The 16,397-nt window shown below is 40.7% G+C and overlaps 1 protein-coding gene across 1 annotated transcript; it reads right to left on the bottom strand.

The window, feature by feature from the left end:
• Positions 1-10,376: 10,376 nt before the first annotated feature.
• On the bottom strand, positions 10,377-14,421 carry LOC107277108 (putative receptor-like protein kinase At3g47110). The gene is made up of 2 exons (XM_015779027.3): positions 11,739-14,421; positions 10,377-11,111 (listed from the first exon to the last, which is right to left on the bottom strand). The coding sequence occupies exons 1-2, from the start codon at positions 14,419-14,421 to the stop codon at positions 10,702-10,704; spliced, it is 3,093 nt and encodes a 1,030-aa protein (XP_015634513.1). The 3' UTR covers positions 10,377-10,701.
• Between the last annotated feature and the right edge of the window lie 1,976 nt (positions 14,422-16,397).

The raw sequence follows: 16,397 nt of genomic DNA on the forward strand, positions 1-16,397 counted from the left end.
TTTGCTGCAACCTTTATAGATATCAGAATGGAAGTGGGAGGAAATTGGGATGGATTTTATCACTGGTCTGCCCAGAACGTCATCAGGCCATGATTCTATTTGGGTGATAGTCGACAGGCTTACCAAAGTGGCTCATTTCATCCCTGTGAGGACAACCTATTCCGGAGGTCATTTGGCGGAATTGTATATGGCAAGGATTGTGTGTTTGCATGGTGTTCCTAAGAAAATAGTATCCGATCGAGGTAGTCAGTTTACTTCAAAGTTTTGGAAGAAGCTTCAGGAAGAGATGGGTTCTAAATTGAATTTCAGTACCGCATATCATCCACAGACAGACGGACAAACTGAAAGGGTAAATCAGATTTTGGAAGACATGTTGAGAGCTTGTGTTTTAGACTTCGGTGGAAGTTGGGATAAGAATCTGCCTTACGCAGAATTCTCGTACATCAACAGTTATCAAGCTAGTCTACAAATGGCTCCTTATGAGGCACTGTATGGTCGGAAGTGTCGCACTCCGCTTTTGTGGGATCAGGTAGGTGAACGTCAGGTTTTTGGGACTGATATTCTGAGGGAAGCTGAAGAGAAGGTAAAAATCATTCAGGAAAGATTGCGTATAGCCCAGTCTCGTCATAAGAGCTATGCTGACAATCGCCGCAGGGATTTGAGTTTTGAGGAAGGGGATCATGTGTACCTTCGTGTCATGCCTCTTCAGGGAGTTCATCGTTTTCACACCAAAGGGAAATTGGCACCGCGCTTTGTGGGACCTTATAAGATTGTCAGTATAAGAGGTGAGGTCGCCTATCAGTTGGAGTTACCTCAATCCTTGGAAGGTGTTCATAATGTGTTCCATGTGTCACAGTTGAAAAAGTGTTTAAGGGTACCCACTAAAGAAGCTAATCCTGAGCAGATAGAAATCCAAGAGGATCTGACATATATTGAGAAGACAATCCGTATCTTAGAGACAGATGAGAGAAGAACTAGGAATCGAGTTATCCGTTTCTGCAAGGTCCAATGGAGTAATCACTCGGAAGAAGAAGCTACCTGGGAGCAAGAAGATGAATTAAAGTCAGCTCATCCGCATCTTTTCGCCAGCTCTTCCGAATCTCGAGGACGAGATTCTGTTTAATGGGGATAGGTTTGTCACACCCTAAAAATCCCAAATTTATAAATTGTTGTTTAATTGGAATTATAAGAAATGATTATAAAAGCCTAGAAGAAAAGATCTAACTTTAAATAATAAATTCCAATATAAAAGTGGGCTAGATAAAATTTTATTAAATACTTCTTTTGATTTTATAGTTCCTAGATTTTTCGGGGATTTATTTGAGCCAAGGAAGTATTTTTAATAAATGGAATTGCATTTCATGCATAATTTAAAAAGAAAAAGGTTTTAAAAATCCTTTTTGGCTTTGGGCCGAAAGTCGGCCCAAGTCTTCCCCTCCTTCCCCTCGGCCTGCTCGTGCTCGGCCCAGCCAGCCCGCCAAGCCGAGCCGCCCTCTCTCCCTCCTCTCTCCCGCTGAAAGGTGGGGCCCACCCGTCAGGGTCGTCTTCCTCCTCTCGCCGCCAGCCGCGCCATAGCCGCTGCAAGCCGCTGCCGCCCCCTTCCAAAATTCCGTCACATCTTTCCCGATCCGATCAAATCGATAGAGGGGAAATGATCCCTTCGATCTCCTCTATCTTTTCCCTTATAGAAACTTCGGCTAATTTCGTTTGGAAATCGTCGGATTCGAGCTCAATTCGGATTCGATTTTTCTCCCCTAACCCTAAACATTCCATCGCTGTCGCCGGCCGCCGTGGGCCTAGTCGCCATCCCCTAGCCCCTTTAGAAGGACCCCCGGGACCTCCTCTTTTCGTCGCCACCCTCGCCTTAGCCCGCCGTCTCTTGTAGCGCCGCCTCCGCGTTAGCCCGTACGTCGCCGCCGCCGCCGCAAGTCCAGCCGTGCGCCGCCGCCGCTCCGGTCATCGTCATCGCTTGGGAAGGCCGGCGTCGGGTTCGCTAAGTTGTCGCCGTCCTCGTCCCGTCCTCCGTTTTCGCCGAAGACCGCCAAAGCATCGCCGTCGTCGTCAACCCGAACGCCTTCGCCGCTTCGACCTCGCCGCCGTCGCCGTCCGTAGCCGTCCGTCGTCGTCCGTGCCCTCGGTGAGTTCGTCACGTCGCCCTCTACCCATTGGTGCCCTTCGTTTGTGCCGCCGCACCGTCGTTCGCCGGCGAGCACGAGGTGCCGAGCCGCCGCTGGCGATGACGCCATCGTCGACGTCAGCGCCCCGTCAGCCGTAGACCCGCGGTAGACCGGTTAGATCTCGGCCGTTCGTTCCGTAGACCGTTTCCGTGCACCCGGTCCACCGTGAACCCGAGCCCGCTGACGCAATAAATCATTTTTCCTTTTCAAAAATAATTCTTTATTGCGTCATAATCCAATTAAAATCTATATAAATGCTTTAATCCGATTTAATCTTTAAAAATTCATAACTAATTCATCTTAGCTCGGATTTAGTTGGTTTAAGTCTCTAAATTTTTCTAAAATTGAGATCTACATTTAAAAATATCCACATGTGCTGTTTATGATTGTTTATGTACTGTTTTGGTGATTTTGCTCTTTTATGCTTAGATTCCGACGTTCCCGGAGAGTCCGAGTTTGCAGGAGAAGATTTTGAAGAGTTCTAAGGCCAGCAAGGCTAGTCACATAGATCCCAAACAACCCTTTGAGCATTTTGATCCTGTTTAAAGCGATTGTTTCTATTCAACTATTGCATTTATTTTTGAATGTCACTGGGTGGGAATAACCTATTGTCTTTGTTATAGCCCTTTGTTATTGATTACCTATACTTTGTCACCTGGTTAATAATTGAATTAGCTAGAACATTATATAATTTTAGCTAAAGTGATTAGGATGCTTAGCCATGCTTAGAGACACTAGCTCATATGAATGGGATAACTAATGATTCACTATTATTTAATGATGGCTTAATGGTAGCACATGATGGTTAATCATGATAGGATGATTAATTAAGATGCCAACTAAAACATGGTAATGGTGGGTTGTGAGCACATGTTTTTGGTTGTCGTGCTCATGACAATTAAGGACCGGTTCACGATTTTCGGTTGTGAAACATTAACCGTGCCAACCACAAGCCAGTATGGGCAACGGCTTTACCTTTCGTATAGTATGGTTCATTGTGGGGCACCAGACTGAGAAGTGGCGGAGATAAGCCCACGGGGGTCACTGGGGAGTCCATGCCTTGTTTTATAATGGGGTGATTATGATCCAGGAATGGTGCACTGTTTTGAATTGTGTTATGCGAAGGTTATTGTCACAATCTCTATTCGGGTACTTGTTAAGTATCGCGACGCATGGTTGACATGATGTTGAGGTTGTGTCTTGTGGGTACAGTGGTACACCTCTGGCCAAAGTAAACTATTCGAATAGCCGTGCCCGCGGTTATGAGTGGGTCTAACAATGTCTTTCGTGATTAGTCTCACACCTCTCACTATGTTAAATGATGCTGTAATTGGTAATAACATGATTAACTCCTGGTTTTGAATGGTATATTCCTGGTTTGGAGATAGAACTGTGCAGCTGGGAATGGTTGGGCCTATGCAACGGGTATGTTGTATAGCGTTGGATTAATATTGTTTAATTAAATACTTTACTATTTTTTCTAAATTCTGAAGTATTTATTAAATGTCATTTATGCAAATTGAGACTATATTATGCCATCCTTTGTTATCCCCTGCATTTGCATATTTGCTGCGTGACTTGTTGAGTATGTCATATACTCACATTGCAATCATTCATCAGAGGAGGAGTTCTACAGTGATATTGAAGGTGTTGATGATTAGGCGTAGCCCTGGTCAAGCTGCTTGTGGGATGGAGTCGCCTGCGCTGTTTATTTTATTTTCCGCTGCTTAGATCCTTATTGTTTGAGAGGAACTATCTACCTCTGTAATGACTTTATATTCGCTTATTAATTAGAGTAATAATTGCACTCTATTATCAATTTGTTATTGTGTGCCTCGACTGATTCCTGGACGAGGGTTTACACACATGTAAGCGTTTGGAGTTTTGGATAGAAATTCCAGGCGTGACACTTGGTAAAACTCTGCCGGAAATCCGTCAGGACCGGGTGCTTTATTATGCTCCATTTGGAAAATAGCCTCCTTAATCTCCTTTTCAGTAAATTCTTATGTTAAAGCCTCATTCTCCAAATGAGAAACATGAGGAATATCAACGGTTCTATTCTCATCAAATTGAATAACAGAATTATCAGTAGGACCAAATAAACCTTTATAATAAGTGGTAATATGCGATTTTAAATTCGCATCACCATTTATTAATTGATCCCTGTCTTGTAATTGAAAAATTCTAGTTTTCCTATGCTTACCATTCGCGACCAAATGAAAATATTTTGTATTAGAGTCACCCTCCAGAATATCTTTAGTTTTAGACCTCTGATACCACTTAATTTCCTCCTCTCTAAGAAGTGAAGATAATCTATTCCTATAAAACCATCGAAAGTTAATTTCCTCCTGAGTCAAAAGAACAGTCTCTGCCTTTTTATCAAGAAAGTCCAACTTGTCTAATAAATCTTTTTTCTCCTTCTTATAAATACCGCTTGTATGTTTAGCCCAACCCCTCGGATGCTGTCTTAAGCGACGAATTTTTGCATGCCAATGCTCCATCGAAGAGTTGCCTTCGTCAACACTAGACCAAACCTCCTTAACCATATCAACAAAACCATCACGTAAAAGCCAACCAAGTTCAAACTTAAAAGTAGGTTGAGCATTATTCGAAGATGGCGAATTCGTACGTAAGGGTAAAGGAGTATGATCCGAGATATCTCTATTAAGAGCAATCACTGAGGATAGTGCGAATTTATGTTCCCACTCCGTCAACATTAAAACCCTATCAAGTTTCTCAAAAGTTGGATGAGTTAAGTTATTTGCCCAAGTAAACTTCCTACCAGACATTTGTAACTCCCTGAGGCATAACCTATCAATAATAGTATTAAAAAGAAAGGGCATCATAGTTATTCATTGTTTTTTTCATCAGGGCTACGTAAAATATTAAAATCAAAACCAATAAGAATTGGTAAGGTTTCTTGACTACACAAATTAACAATTTCAGCAAGAAATTGGTCCTTAAACTCATGTTGAGCTGGCCCATAAACTAAAACTAAAGCCCACTTAAAATTATCAACTTTGTTGCACAAATGAAATTTAATGTAGAACTCACCCTCATCAATTAAACCAATATTGGCATTAAGTAAACTGATCCCTAAAAGCAAACCGCCAGACCTGCCTCTAGAGGGTTTACAATGCCATAAAAACTCCTTACCAGTACAAAGATTTTTAAGTGTAGCCGGAGTAAACTCTTTCTTAACGGTCTCTGACAACGCAATAAAATCAAGTTGATGTTCCTTAACTAAATCAAACACGAACTTATGCTTTTTTGGGTCCTTGAACCCACCACAATTCCAAAAAATACCCTTCATTTAAACTAAAGTTTAATATTCTTCTTATTTTTACCCTTTTTACCTTTTTTCTTATTATTAGAAGAAGATACCATAGGATCCAAAGTGGTTTGAATATTGTCACCACTAAAATCCATAATTTCACTACATAGATGTTGTAGTAAAAAATTATCATCGAAATGGTCATCTATCAACTCACTATCACCAATTGAGGTAGAAGCTTGATTAATAGACAGACCAACATGTTCACTTAATCTTTTTTTCTCCACACACTTTAAGTCATTAATAACATCATCCAAAACGTCCGAACTAGTAGTAATCACCCCAAGATTTTTGAGAGAATCAAAAATTTGATCATTTGTAAATTCTAAAAAAGAAACATTATCATGTACATTACTTTTAGACTGAAGATTCTCCAGGTTCCTCTCAGCCTTCAGTTTCTCAGCCCTCTCAAGAACCATCTGATCACTATCACTTGCCCTTCTCTTGCTCTTCCTGGATGGAGAGATTACTGCCTCAAGAATAGCAGATAATTTAGCCACTAGGCTTTCCTGAGTCTGGGACTTCTCAACCAATATAGCATCATCCTCCAATCCATCAAACTCTTCATCAGACAAATTCAGGCCATCGTTCTTAGATAACAGGCTTAACTGTGAATTAACTAGAGAAGTACCACCCTTCTCACTAAACTGATCACCAGAACCTATCTTAGAGGTATTACCAGAGACCCCAGAACCCATCTTAGAGGTATTACCAGTAGCTCCAGAACCAGATTCTTTCCCCATATCCTGCTTCTTACTTGCCCCATTCTCTCCCTGTACATCTCCATCATCCGTACTTTCCATATCCATCGGTGCAGGTTCCTCAGGCCCATTTTTAGGTTCCACTCAAAATGACAACTCATACAGGTGGTCCCCTATAACCACATCAACCACATCAGGAATCGAAGATGGATCAAGGACCAACACTTGTAGGCGAGCTATGTCATATCTTCTAGTAAAAAGCATATCAACGGCTTTAGTAATACCCAATAAAGAACCAACAGCACAGATGATCAAGTACTCTCTTAGCTCAGAAGGCAGCCCTTTGCACTGTACCCACACCTTTGAAATAACATATTTCACCTCATTACCCACACCTCTCTCCACAATCTCCATTTCAGCATCACCAACTTTTGTATGCACTTTGCCCCATTCTACCATACGCCTCAATTCAGCAGCTGAAGGAAAAATGGCTCGGAAGGTACCATCACCATTGTCATGAACCACCCAATTCCATTTACCAGGGATCAATCTCTCCAACTCAGATATAACAGAATTCACTGTCATCTGACCTTTATTCACCTTAACTAAAGCCGCCTTTGGCTCAGGTTTAATTCTCTGTCCAGCTGAAAGAGGAATATGAAAGAAACCCAAACCATCCACAGCATAACCACATAACTGGGCAGTAGGTTTAAAAGTAGATCTAAATATTGGACAACGAGAAGCAATATGATCCTCACTTTCACAGACCTCACAATAATACTTAGAAGAACACTCCTGCATTGTATGGCCTTTTGTATAACATCTATAACAATAAGGTTTGCCCGTACCTTTGTTGTCGACCTTTGTTTTACCTCTGTTTGCATCAAAAGGACAAATTCCCTGTTGTGAATTAGAACCAATAGTATCAGAACCACCCAATACAGCAGCAGTGGTAAAACCGGCAGTACCAGCAGAATCAACTGCCGAACCCCAACCCTACTTGCACCAACAGCCTGCATGCCGCCACTAGCCATCACACCACCAGAGCCCAACTTAGCTGCAGCCTTAGTTCCACCGGTTGGACCAACAACAGCACCCTTTCCATCCACTAAACCACCAGCAACATGCCCTCCTGCTTGAAGACCTGCGGCTGGTATGGTTACCGCCGGACCCCCAGGTGCAACGTCTCCTCCAGCCACCGGGAAGGGAGGAATCCCCGCCGCCACACTAGCAGCAGGTAACACAGCTCCTGCACCCGGCAGAACAGGAAAGGCCACAGGGGCGGAAGCTAGAGGACCACTTGGCGCCGCACCAAAGAACCCTTGTCCCGCAACAGACTGACCGAGAGAACCAAACTGCGGCTGAAACCCTAGCGATGGATTGAAGTTGCCACCGCTCGGTCCAGCATTCAAACCGAACCCATTATTCCACCCATGACAACCACCAGCATTACCATGCCATCTACCTCCTTGGCCATGATCATGGCGACCATTGAACCGACCTCCAGGCCTGCCCCTTCCACGTCCGCGCCCTCTCCCTGTGTCTAAATATTTAATGTGATGAAAAAAATAAAAGTTTGAAGAGAACTAAACGCAGGCTGTGTTCGTTTGTTGCAAGCTTGCAACAGCAAAATCACAGTAGCGGCAGCAGGTCAGCAGCACGAGAAGCAGAGCACCGCACAGAAAAAGAATGGCTGGGGCAGGGCAGCAGCAGAAGCAGCAGTCGGTGGAAACGACCAGCAGCGGCGGATGGACCGACAGCTACGGATGCAAAGTGAGCCGACCCATTTATTTGGTATAGTAGGTGATTCCGCGCGTATTGCTGAAGTAAAAAAGAAAAAAATAATAAAAATATTATGGTTTATCAGTGCTTATCATGACAAACAAATGATGCATGTGCTTTAATGTGAAACACATTGTTAGCTATGTTAATTATTATTAAAATGATAGATAAATTTATTATAATATTGTGCAAATGATGTGAGGGGTGATGATTGAATATGCTTGCATGTTGATTTGTAGAATTAAAAAAATTGTAGATGATGTTGTATGCTTGTATGAGATTAAATATATAATTGTTACTAGTAGGTGATCATATAGTATGATATAGTATGGTTGCATGTTGAAATTTATATTTATTGGGTTATAACTTTGGCCGAGTTTAGTTCCAAACTTTTTATTCAAACTTTCAACCTTTTCATCTCATCAAAACTTTTCTACACATAAATTTTTAACTTTTTCATCACATCGTTCCAATTTCAATTAAATTTCTAATTTTAGCGTGAACTAAACACAGCCTTTATAGAAATTATAGATAGGCGGATTGGTGGATCAGCCCACCTGCACTGCTAGCGACGGCAACGGAGCAGTAGCGTTGGCTGGCAGCCACCTGATCCCTCATTCCCCTTTTTCTTTTCTTTCTTTCACTTTGCTGGTTAAATAGAGAAGCTGTAATAAAACCCAAATAGATTCAATTACCATGAATTTTTCCGGGATTCGATCACCACAAATTTGTAATCTATTTAATACTAGTCGACCAGTTCTAAGCACTAGTAGTTCCTGATGGTATATCCGAGCTAAAAGTAAAACTTTCGCGTCTTTTTTAACTGTCTATTCAAAGTATACTTCCTCCGGCTGTTTCATAATGTAAATTTTTCTAGCATTATCCATATTCTTATATATATAGGATCGAATCACAATAACTAAGCTAACCAGAGAGGGGTGAATGGTTGGTATACCCAAAAACCGAAAGCTTTTAACGGAAATAAAAGTTACCCTCAAAATCGACGGAGTTCGGTCTGACCAAGATCGATCTGTCGGTCTGACCGCTCGGATGCCGCCCGTCTGACCAGTATAGATCAACCGGTCTGACCGCCGAAGTCGCCTGCCGAGCCTGTTGCCGCCGCCGGTCTGACCGCCTCGCTCCTGCCGGTCTGACCATCGCCTTGCCGTCGGTCTGACCGCCGGTATATCACCGGTTAGACTGCCGAAACCCGGTGAAACACAAATCGAAGAACTCTTAAAGTAGATGACGACTTTACAAAGTGCACCAACAGCACTCCTTACAAAAATTTCGACTAAACTCGAAACCCTAACTCAAAACTCAACTCAATTGCTCTAAAAAGTGATATCGGGAAGCCTCACGCTCCCCCTCTATTTATACCTGATGTAGGCAGCCTAAAGCCATGAACCAAACTCATACTAGGAGTCCTAAACACCTTAGGAAACCCTCTAGTACAAGAAACAAACTTTACATAATCAATCATACCAAATTTGGACTCCTTCCAAATTCGACTCCGCATCCCATACGCACACAATACCTCCATTGTATGCCATATAGAATCTCCATCAACCACGTGCATCAACTCTCGCCTAAGTATCCCACATGATCTCTGACCACCACGGACATCATCGTATCCCCAAGCCGACTCCCGGTCCATCACCGTAAATACTCTCCCGAGGCATCGAGTCACCTACACATGAAATAAACAAAGAAACCATATTCCGAGACCAAACTATCTCCAACTTGACTCATTAGTAGCAAACAACAATATTACATACGTATAGTATCCATCTAGAAGCCATAATCATGAAATAATCACGGATATCCGAAACCGAAACCGACACAGAGTCGGCCGGTCAGACCGCGGGCTGGGCCGGTCTGACCGCGCGATACACGCCGGTCTGACCGGCTACCAGAGCCTGGTCTGACCGGTCACATGAAATAACAGAACCTGCGATTCACCTGCAAATCCAATCATCACCAAAATCACTTCGTGAATAAATTCCAAATATCAAAACCAATAATCTCAAATGCCAATTGTTCATCACAGAATAATAATCAAAAACACCTTTGATTTTACAATATATGCTAATGAATCTAAATATATAAGTGTGTCTAGATTCATTAACATATATATGAATGTGACCAATACTAGAAAGTCTTACATTATGAAATGAGGGAAGTATTTATTTGAAGCACAGGGTATTACAATTGGATAACAGGTTTTGCCAAGCATTTTGTGGGTCAAAGGATTGAACCAACTTCTAAACAGATTAAAGATCTGGACATCTGATAAGAAGAGCACATAGGTTTGCAAGAAAGTAACTGTCAATTATTTTATTTCCATGGTATGGTACAACTACTCTTATATATTTCCTTCTCTCTCTTTTTTTTTCAAAAAGAAAATTGCACCATTGGTACAAGAATTTGGGAGCTGTGTTCATTTAACTATTACAAAACTTTCAGCCCATGGGTATAATAACTCGGTAAGTATTTACATAATTACATTTGAGTACAATAACTTAAAAATTGACCGTGCCACTGAGACTGAAACACCCTTAGTAGCTAGATGTGCTCTTGGTCAGTGTTGTCATCTCCATTCTTAATTAATTAGAACTACAGCACTGAAAACAAATTTTATACGTAAAAAAGACAGTTCAGATGATGCTCCAATTGGCCGTCACAGCAAACCATCTTCTTCAAGAAATCAAGGTGTAGACACTGCGAGAGACTTGAAAATTTTCTCATTGATCCGCTTCAGCCGAGACAGTGCATCGTGCATACTGATGCGTGAGTCAGGGGACTCCCGAACGCAACATAATGCAACATCCACCATGGGAACTAAAAGAGTCTCCAACAGCAGTTTCGAGTCCACAGTATCAACCTGCTGTTGTTGCTGCCCATCAGCTGAGGATTCTTCAGAACCTGTCATCATAAACCGCTTGTCAACAACTTCATCAGCTTGGTGTGGAATTGACGCTCGCACCCATTTTTCCAGGTTCATCTCTCCTCCAAACATTTGATCTACAGGACTCTTTCCTGTGATCATCTCAAGGAGCATTATCCCGTAGCTGTAGACATCACCACTTGTCGATGTTTTGGCTCCATATCCGTATTCTGGACGAAACAATAGAAAATTCAATTAATGAGAAACAGAAAAATTTTACAGCCCTGGTGGACTTATCGGTAGATACCACAATTTTCAATTTAAAGTTTGATATCTATACCAAAAAATACCAAGTTTTACACTACAAAACATCCTATTCCATCCATTCAAAAATAAGTTGTTTCTGTAGTTAAAAATTTAGTCTAAACTAAAGTACGCCGATTTCTACCCTTATCTACCCACTATGCATAAATTTATAAGTTTTTTCACTTTAGTACCCCTTACTAATCACCTTACAATACCATCTTTCTATCAATGAGGGACACGTACTTTGACATTTTCAACTCTTCACTATTAAATTTTCTACGGAAAGTAGGAATCAACTTATTTTCGGACTAAGAGAGTACCTCTTGATACCACCTCGAAGACCATAAAATTTCACCAAGAAAGATATTATTTTTTTTAGTATAAAAGGTTATTTCTTTTTCTTTCCCACCTTCCCCCATATAAATTATGTGATCCTTAGTAATGTTTATCAAAGTAATAAAGTTCTGGTTGGCATAAGCCAGCATAGTTCACATAAAAAAAGGATAAAAGGTTATTGAGGGACATCATGTATAGAAAGGAAGAGCTTGCACCTGGAGGTATATAACCTATGGTACCCTTCATATTGTGAGTGGTAGAAACAGATTCCTCGTCTCTAGCAGATGTTTGTGTGTGCAACCTTGCAAGCCCAAAGTCACCAATCTTGGCTGTCATATCACCATCAAGTAGAACATTGCTTGGCTTGATGTCACAATGTACAACTTGACCCGCCCTGCATGATCCATCATGCATGTACTCCAAGGCACTTGCTATGTCAATGGCGATAGAGAGTACTTCAACTGCACTGAGCCCTCTTTCGCTATCCTCATGCCGCCTTGGGCCATGGATCCAATCCTCAAGGCTTCCATTTGTCATAAACTCGTACACCAATGCACGGAATTCATTTCCACTGAAGTCTATACTTGAGCATAGTGTCACCAGCTTTACTAGGTTCCGATGTCGTATAGTGCTTAGAATCTCGCACTCTGCAACCCAGCTATTGGTTGCACCAATCTTGTTAAGATCTAGCACTTTGACAGCAAAGGGACTAGTGGCATGCAAGACAGCCTTGTACACAGAGCTGAATGAACCAATACCAACAAGGTTCCTTTCATTAAAGTTTTCAGTTGCATGGTATAGTTCTTCATAAGAAATAAGTGGGTAGAGTTTTCTCTTGAGTATCGAATCATCAACTGCGGTTCCAACCTTTGTGGCATCAATCCGCAGGTATTTTGATTTCCATAACATGAACATGACACCCACAAAGATAAGTAAAATGACTGTTGATGCTATTGGAACTGCTAATACAACCACTAGCTTACGATGGTGTTTGGAATATGATCGGAATACTGTTGACTCCATGTTATATAACTCTCTGTTACCATGGATGTCAGCAGCAGAGTTGTTCTTAAAGATACCGCCACTTGGCACCAGACCCTTCAAATTGTTGAAGGAGAGGTTCAGCTTCTGAAGAGCTTGCAGCTTTTCAAGGCCTTCTGGTATACCACCAACCAATTGATTGTTGGAGAGGTCTAATATTTGCAAGCCCTTAAGATTCTCGATTTCTCTAGGAATTACTCCAGAGATTGCATTGCCACACACGGACAAAGACTGAACGCTTTGGCACTTACCAACTGATGTAGGGATACTGCCATCTAGCAAATTGTAGGATAAATCGATGGAAACGATGTTCCCTAGTCGACCGATGCTCTCTGGTATAACACCGGTAAGTGCATTGTATGACATATTTAGTATAGAGCTAAGGCTGGTAAGGCTAAAAATTGTGTCAGGGATACTCCCATTGAGCTTGTTACATGAGAAGTCCAGAGAAAGTATGTGGCTCAGGTGGCCCAACTCCTTTGGAATGCTACTCACTAGTCTATTCTTGCTTATGTCAAGCATTGTCAGTGCAGTAAGATTTCCGAATTGTGTGGGAATCGGCCCAGATAAGTTGTTTCCTGATAGCCCAAGCACATTTAGATCCTTGAGATAACTGATCTCCAATGGGATTTCTCCATCTAGTAGGTTATCAGTCATGTTTAGCAATGTTAATCTAGTTAATCGCCCAATCATTGGTGGTATGTGTCCAGTGATCCTATTGCCACCAATGTATAGATTTTCAAGAGAACTTGATAGATTACCGATTGAATCAGGGATCTTACCCACAATTTGGTTCTCATAGATACCAAGGTACTCGAGTTTAGTACTGTTTGTGAGATCGTCCAATATGCTTGTGGTGTGAACAATTTGGTTAAACCCTATATTGTACCAAACAAGCTTGGAAAGACGTTGGAGGCCTGGAGGGACCTTGCCAGTGAGGAAATTGTGTGATATCCTTATGCTATGGATCTTAGTTATGTTGTGGAGAGATGGCGGGATCTGCCCGGTAAGCTTGTTGTAGCAAACAATGAAAATGTGGAGTTTGGGTAGCCCTAGACTAATATCATTGGGTATCTCCCCGTGTAACTTGTTCATCGCCACTGCGAAAAAGGCTAGGTTGGAGATGTTGTAAAGCTGTCTTGGAACTGTGCCTGTGAGGTTGTTTATGGAGAGATCAAAGTACTGGAGATGGCGAAGGTGACCTAATTCTTCAGGAATTTCTCCAGCAATAGTGTTTGTACTAGCATCAAGGGTGGTTAAAAGTGACATGTTACCAAGAGATGGTGGGATTGCACCAGTCAACTGGTTCTGTCCAAGTTTTAGTATCTTAAGATTTTGCAGAGAGTGCAAGCTAATAGGTATCATACCCGTGATGCTATTTGCTGATAAATCCATAGTCACAAGGTGGGTACAATTGGTTAGACCTGAAGGAATGGACCCACTAAAATGGTTGGAGCTTCCATTTAGTGTCTCTAGCAGGGAAAGCCTGCCAAGCTGATCAGGGATATTGCCAATGAACCTATTTTTTTGTAGATAGATGGATTGGAGGGCTGAGAGGTTACCTATGTCAGGGCTTATTTGTCCAGCCAAATTGAGATTTTGTACATCGAGCATGGAGACTCTACCTTGGCGATTGCAGCGCACACCAGCCCAAGAACACACAGAGGAGCCTTGGTTCCAGGATGATAGTGCAGCCATGGGGTCATCAGTGATGAGAGATTTGAAAATGAGAAGGGCATCATGGTCTGTATAATTGCTGTGGGCAGCTGATTGAGATTTTGTAGTATCATTTAGCAGGAATAACGCAGTGCATACTACAAGCAAGGTTCCAGAAAGGTACTGCAGGCTGGTGCTCATGATAAATTTATGATGTGGCAATAAAAATTTTGAAAAACCTGGAATGATGCACAATACAAAGTAAGATCACAAAGGAAAGAACATCATATTTAGTACAGCTAGAACAACAAAAAAGAGATAAAAGAAAAATGAATTGAACTGTTTAATCACTTACCAACAGGATGTCTGCACTGATATGTTGGTGTAACTAATTATACATTGCTTGTCAGTGAAATTGCAGAGAAAGGGTTCACATATATAGGCCTGTCCAAGTGCACAATAGTCTCATTTTCTTATGGTGTGTAGTTAAATAGTCTAACACACAATTCAAAAAGGAAGACTTGAAAATAATTCTGCCGTCAATCTACAACTCCAGTCAAGGTAGGGAGTTTAACATACAACTTCTCATAGAACTTGTTGTCATTTAGTAGGGAAGCCCATTTCATAATCCCCATTGTTTGGTTTAACTGGAGTTTTAATGTCCAAAACTTAATTACCATGTTTGTACAATTTAGTGAGTTGTTTGGATCTATAATGGCATTGACCTTTTTATGAATATATAGTACACATATATAAGAAATGGGTTGTAAAATATCCATTAATTATGCAAGTTATACGAATGTTGAAACTCTTTTCAAACTTACATTACGTGGCATCGCGAGCTAAAACTTTATGTAGTTCAGAATAATTATAATTGATATTGTGATTCCCAAAGAAAAAATCATATGCAATAGCCAGTCCACAAGCGTGTGGTAGGTAGGACACAAACCCGGGACATACTTCGGTGTTTTTCATTTTGACTACCCTTTCTTATCTGATAAATTTGAAAAATATTAGGCATCTATATGACTTCAAAACATAATGTCAGCTACAAAGTTGAACTCTTCTTCAATAGCTACAGCTTCCATAAAAATGTACTTCATCATTTTCGTTAGTGTGTATGCAAGGCTAAAGATTTTTTTTTTTAAAAAAAAAACAGAGATGCTGTACTATTGTTACAATTATATATGAACCAACGGTGATAATATTATCTTCACACCCAAGACATGATTTTTAGGTCCGGTTGGATTGATGTTTGTGTACACAGTCTAATATTAATTTAAACATATATAAATTCAACATGAAGTTGGTAAGTTAATTATTGACTGTACATAAACTGAATATAGAAAATTTAAAAGGCATATACAGAGGGATGATGTCACCATATTTTTTTTATGGAAAACCTCCCTGTTACTGCTCAACTGAACTACCAGAATTACAAATCCTCCTCCAACAAAGAAATTAATAATGAATCCAGTGGAATCAAGAGTTTTCACTAGTAGAACGGCATTCCTTGGTTACACAATAAGGAACATTATTAGCTGATCTCCGCACCTAGTGGATCTTGGGGAATATATCTTGTGATCGAACACAAGTTTCGCGTGCACAATTCATACACACTAACTAACAAATATCACCAAAATTCTAGAAAAAATCATGCACATACTTTCAATAGTATTACACCTACGTGTAAAATCTTAATCTCAAATTCAAGAGTAAATTGCAATCACGGTACAACAACTTGACAGGTGGGTGCGATATAGTGTAAGAATTTATGAATTGAACGTTCCAGTGCAACAACTTGACAAGTGGGTGCGTTCTAGTAAAAAACTTAACAATTTAGTATTTTTGTGCATCAATTTGGCTAAGCATATGCTAGGTGAGTTTTTTTTTTCACGATGTCAACATACCATTACAAAGTAATCATACGAATATTACCTTATAATATTGAATTTAATCGTTAAGAATTATACTGCACATACTAGTACAATTTACATCCAATTACCTTTAAGAATATTTTCTCCACCTTCTCAAATATTAACCGAAATATAATAATTTCTACATCCAGTTTAACTAACTTTCAGTTATTAGTTATAGGATAAAAATATAAATATACTTAAAAAATAAGTACTTAAAAATTGAATTTATATATAAAAAATACTCCAAATAATTAAGAT

Source organism: Oryza sativa, chromosome 4 (assembly GCF_034140825.1).
Source record: "Oryza sativa Japonica Group chromosome 4, ASM3414082v1".
NCBI classification, from domain to species: Eukaryota; Viridiplantae; Streptophyta; class Magnoliopsida; order Poales; family Poaceae; genus Oryza; species Oryza sativa.

Excerpts from the sequence above, each read along its gene's own strand:
- LOC107277108 (XM_015779027.3), bottom strand. The coding sequence starts at position 14,421 with ATGAGCACCAGCCTGCAGTACCTTTCTGGAACCTTGCTTGTAGTATGC. Across the intron at positions 11,112-11,738 it reads CATAGGTTATATACCTCCAG|AATACGGATATGGAGCCAAA; the intron begins GTGCAAGCTCTT and ends TGTTTCGTCCAG.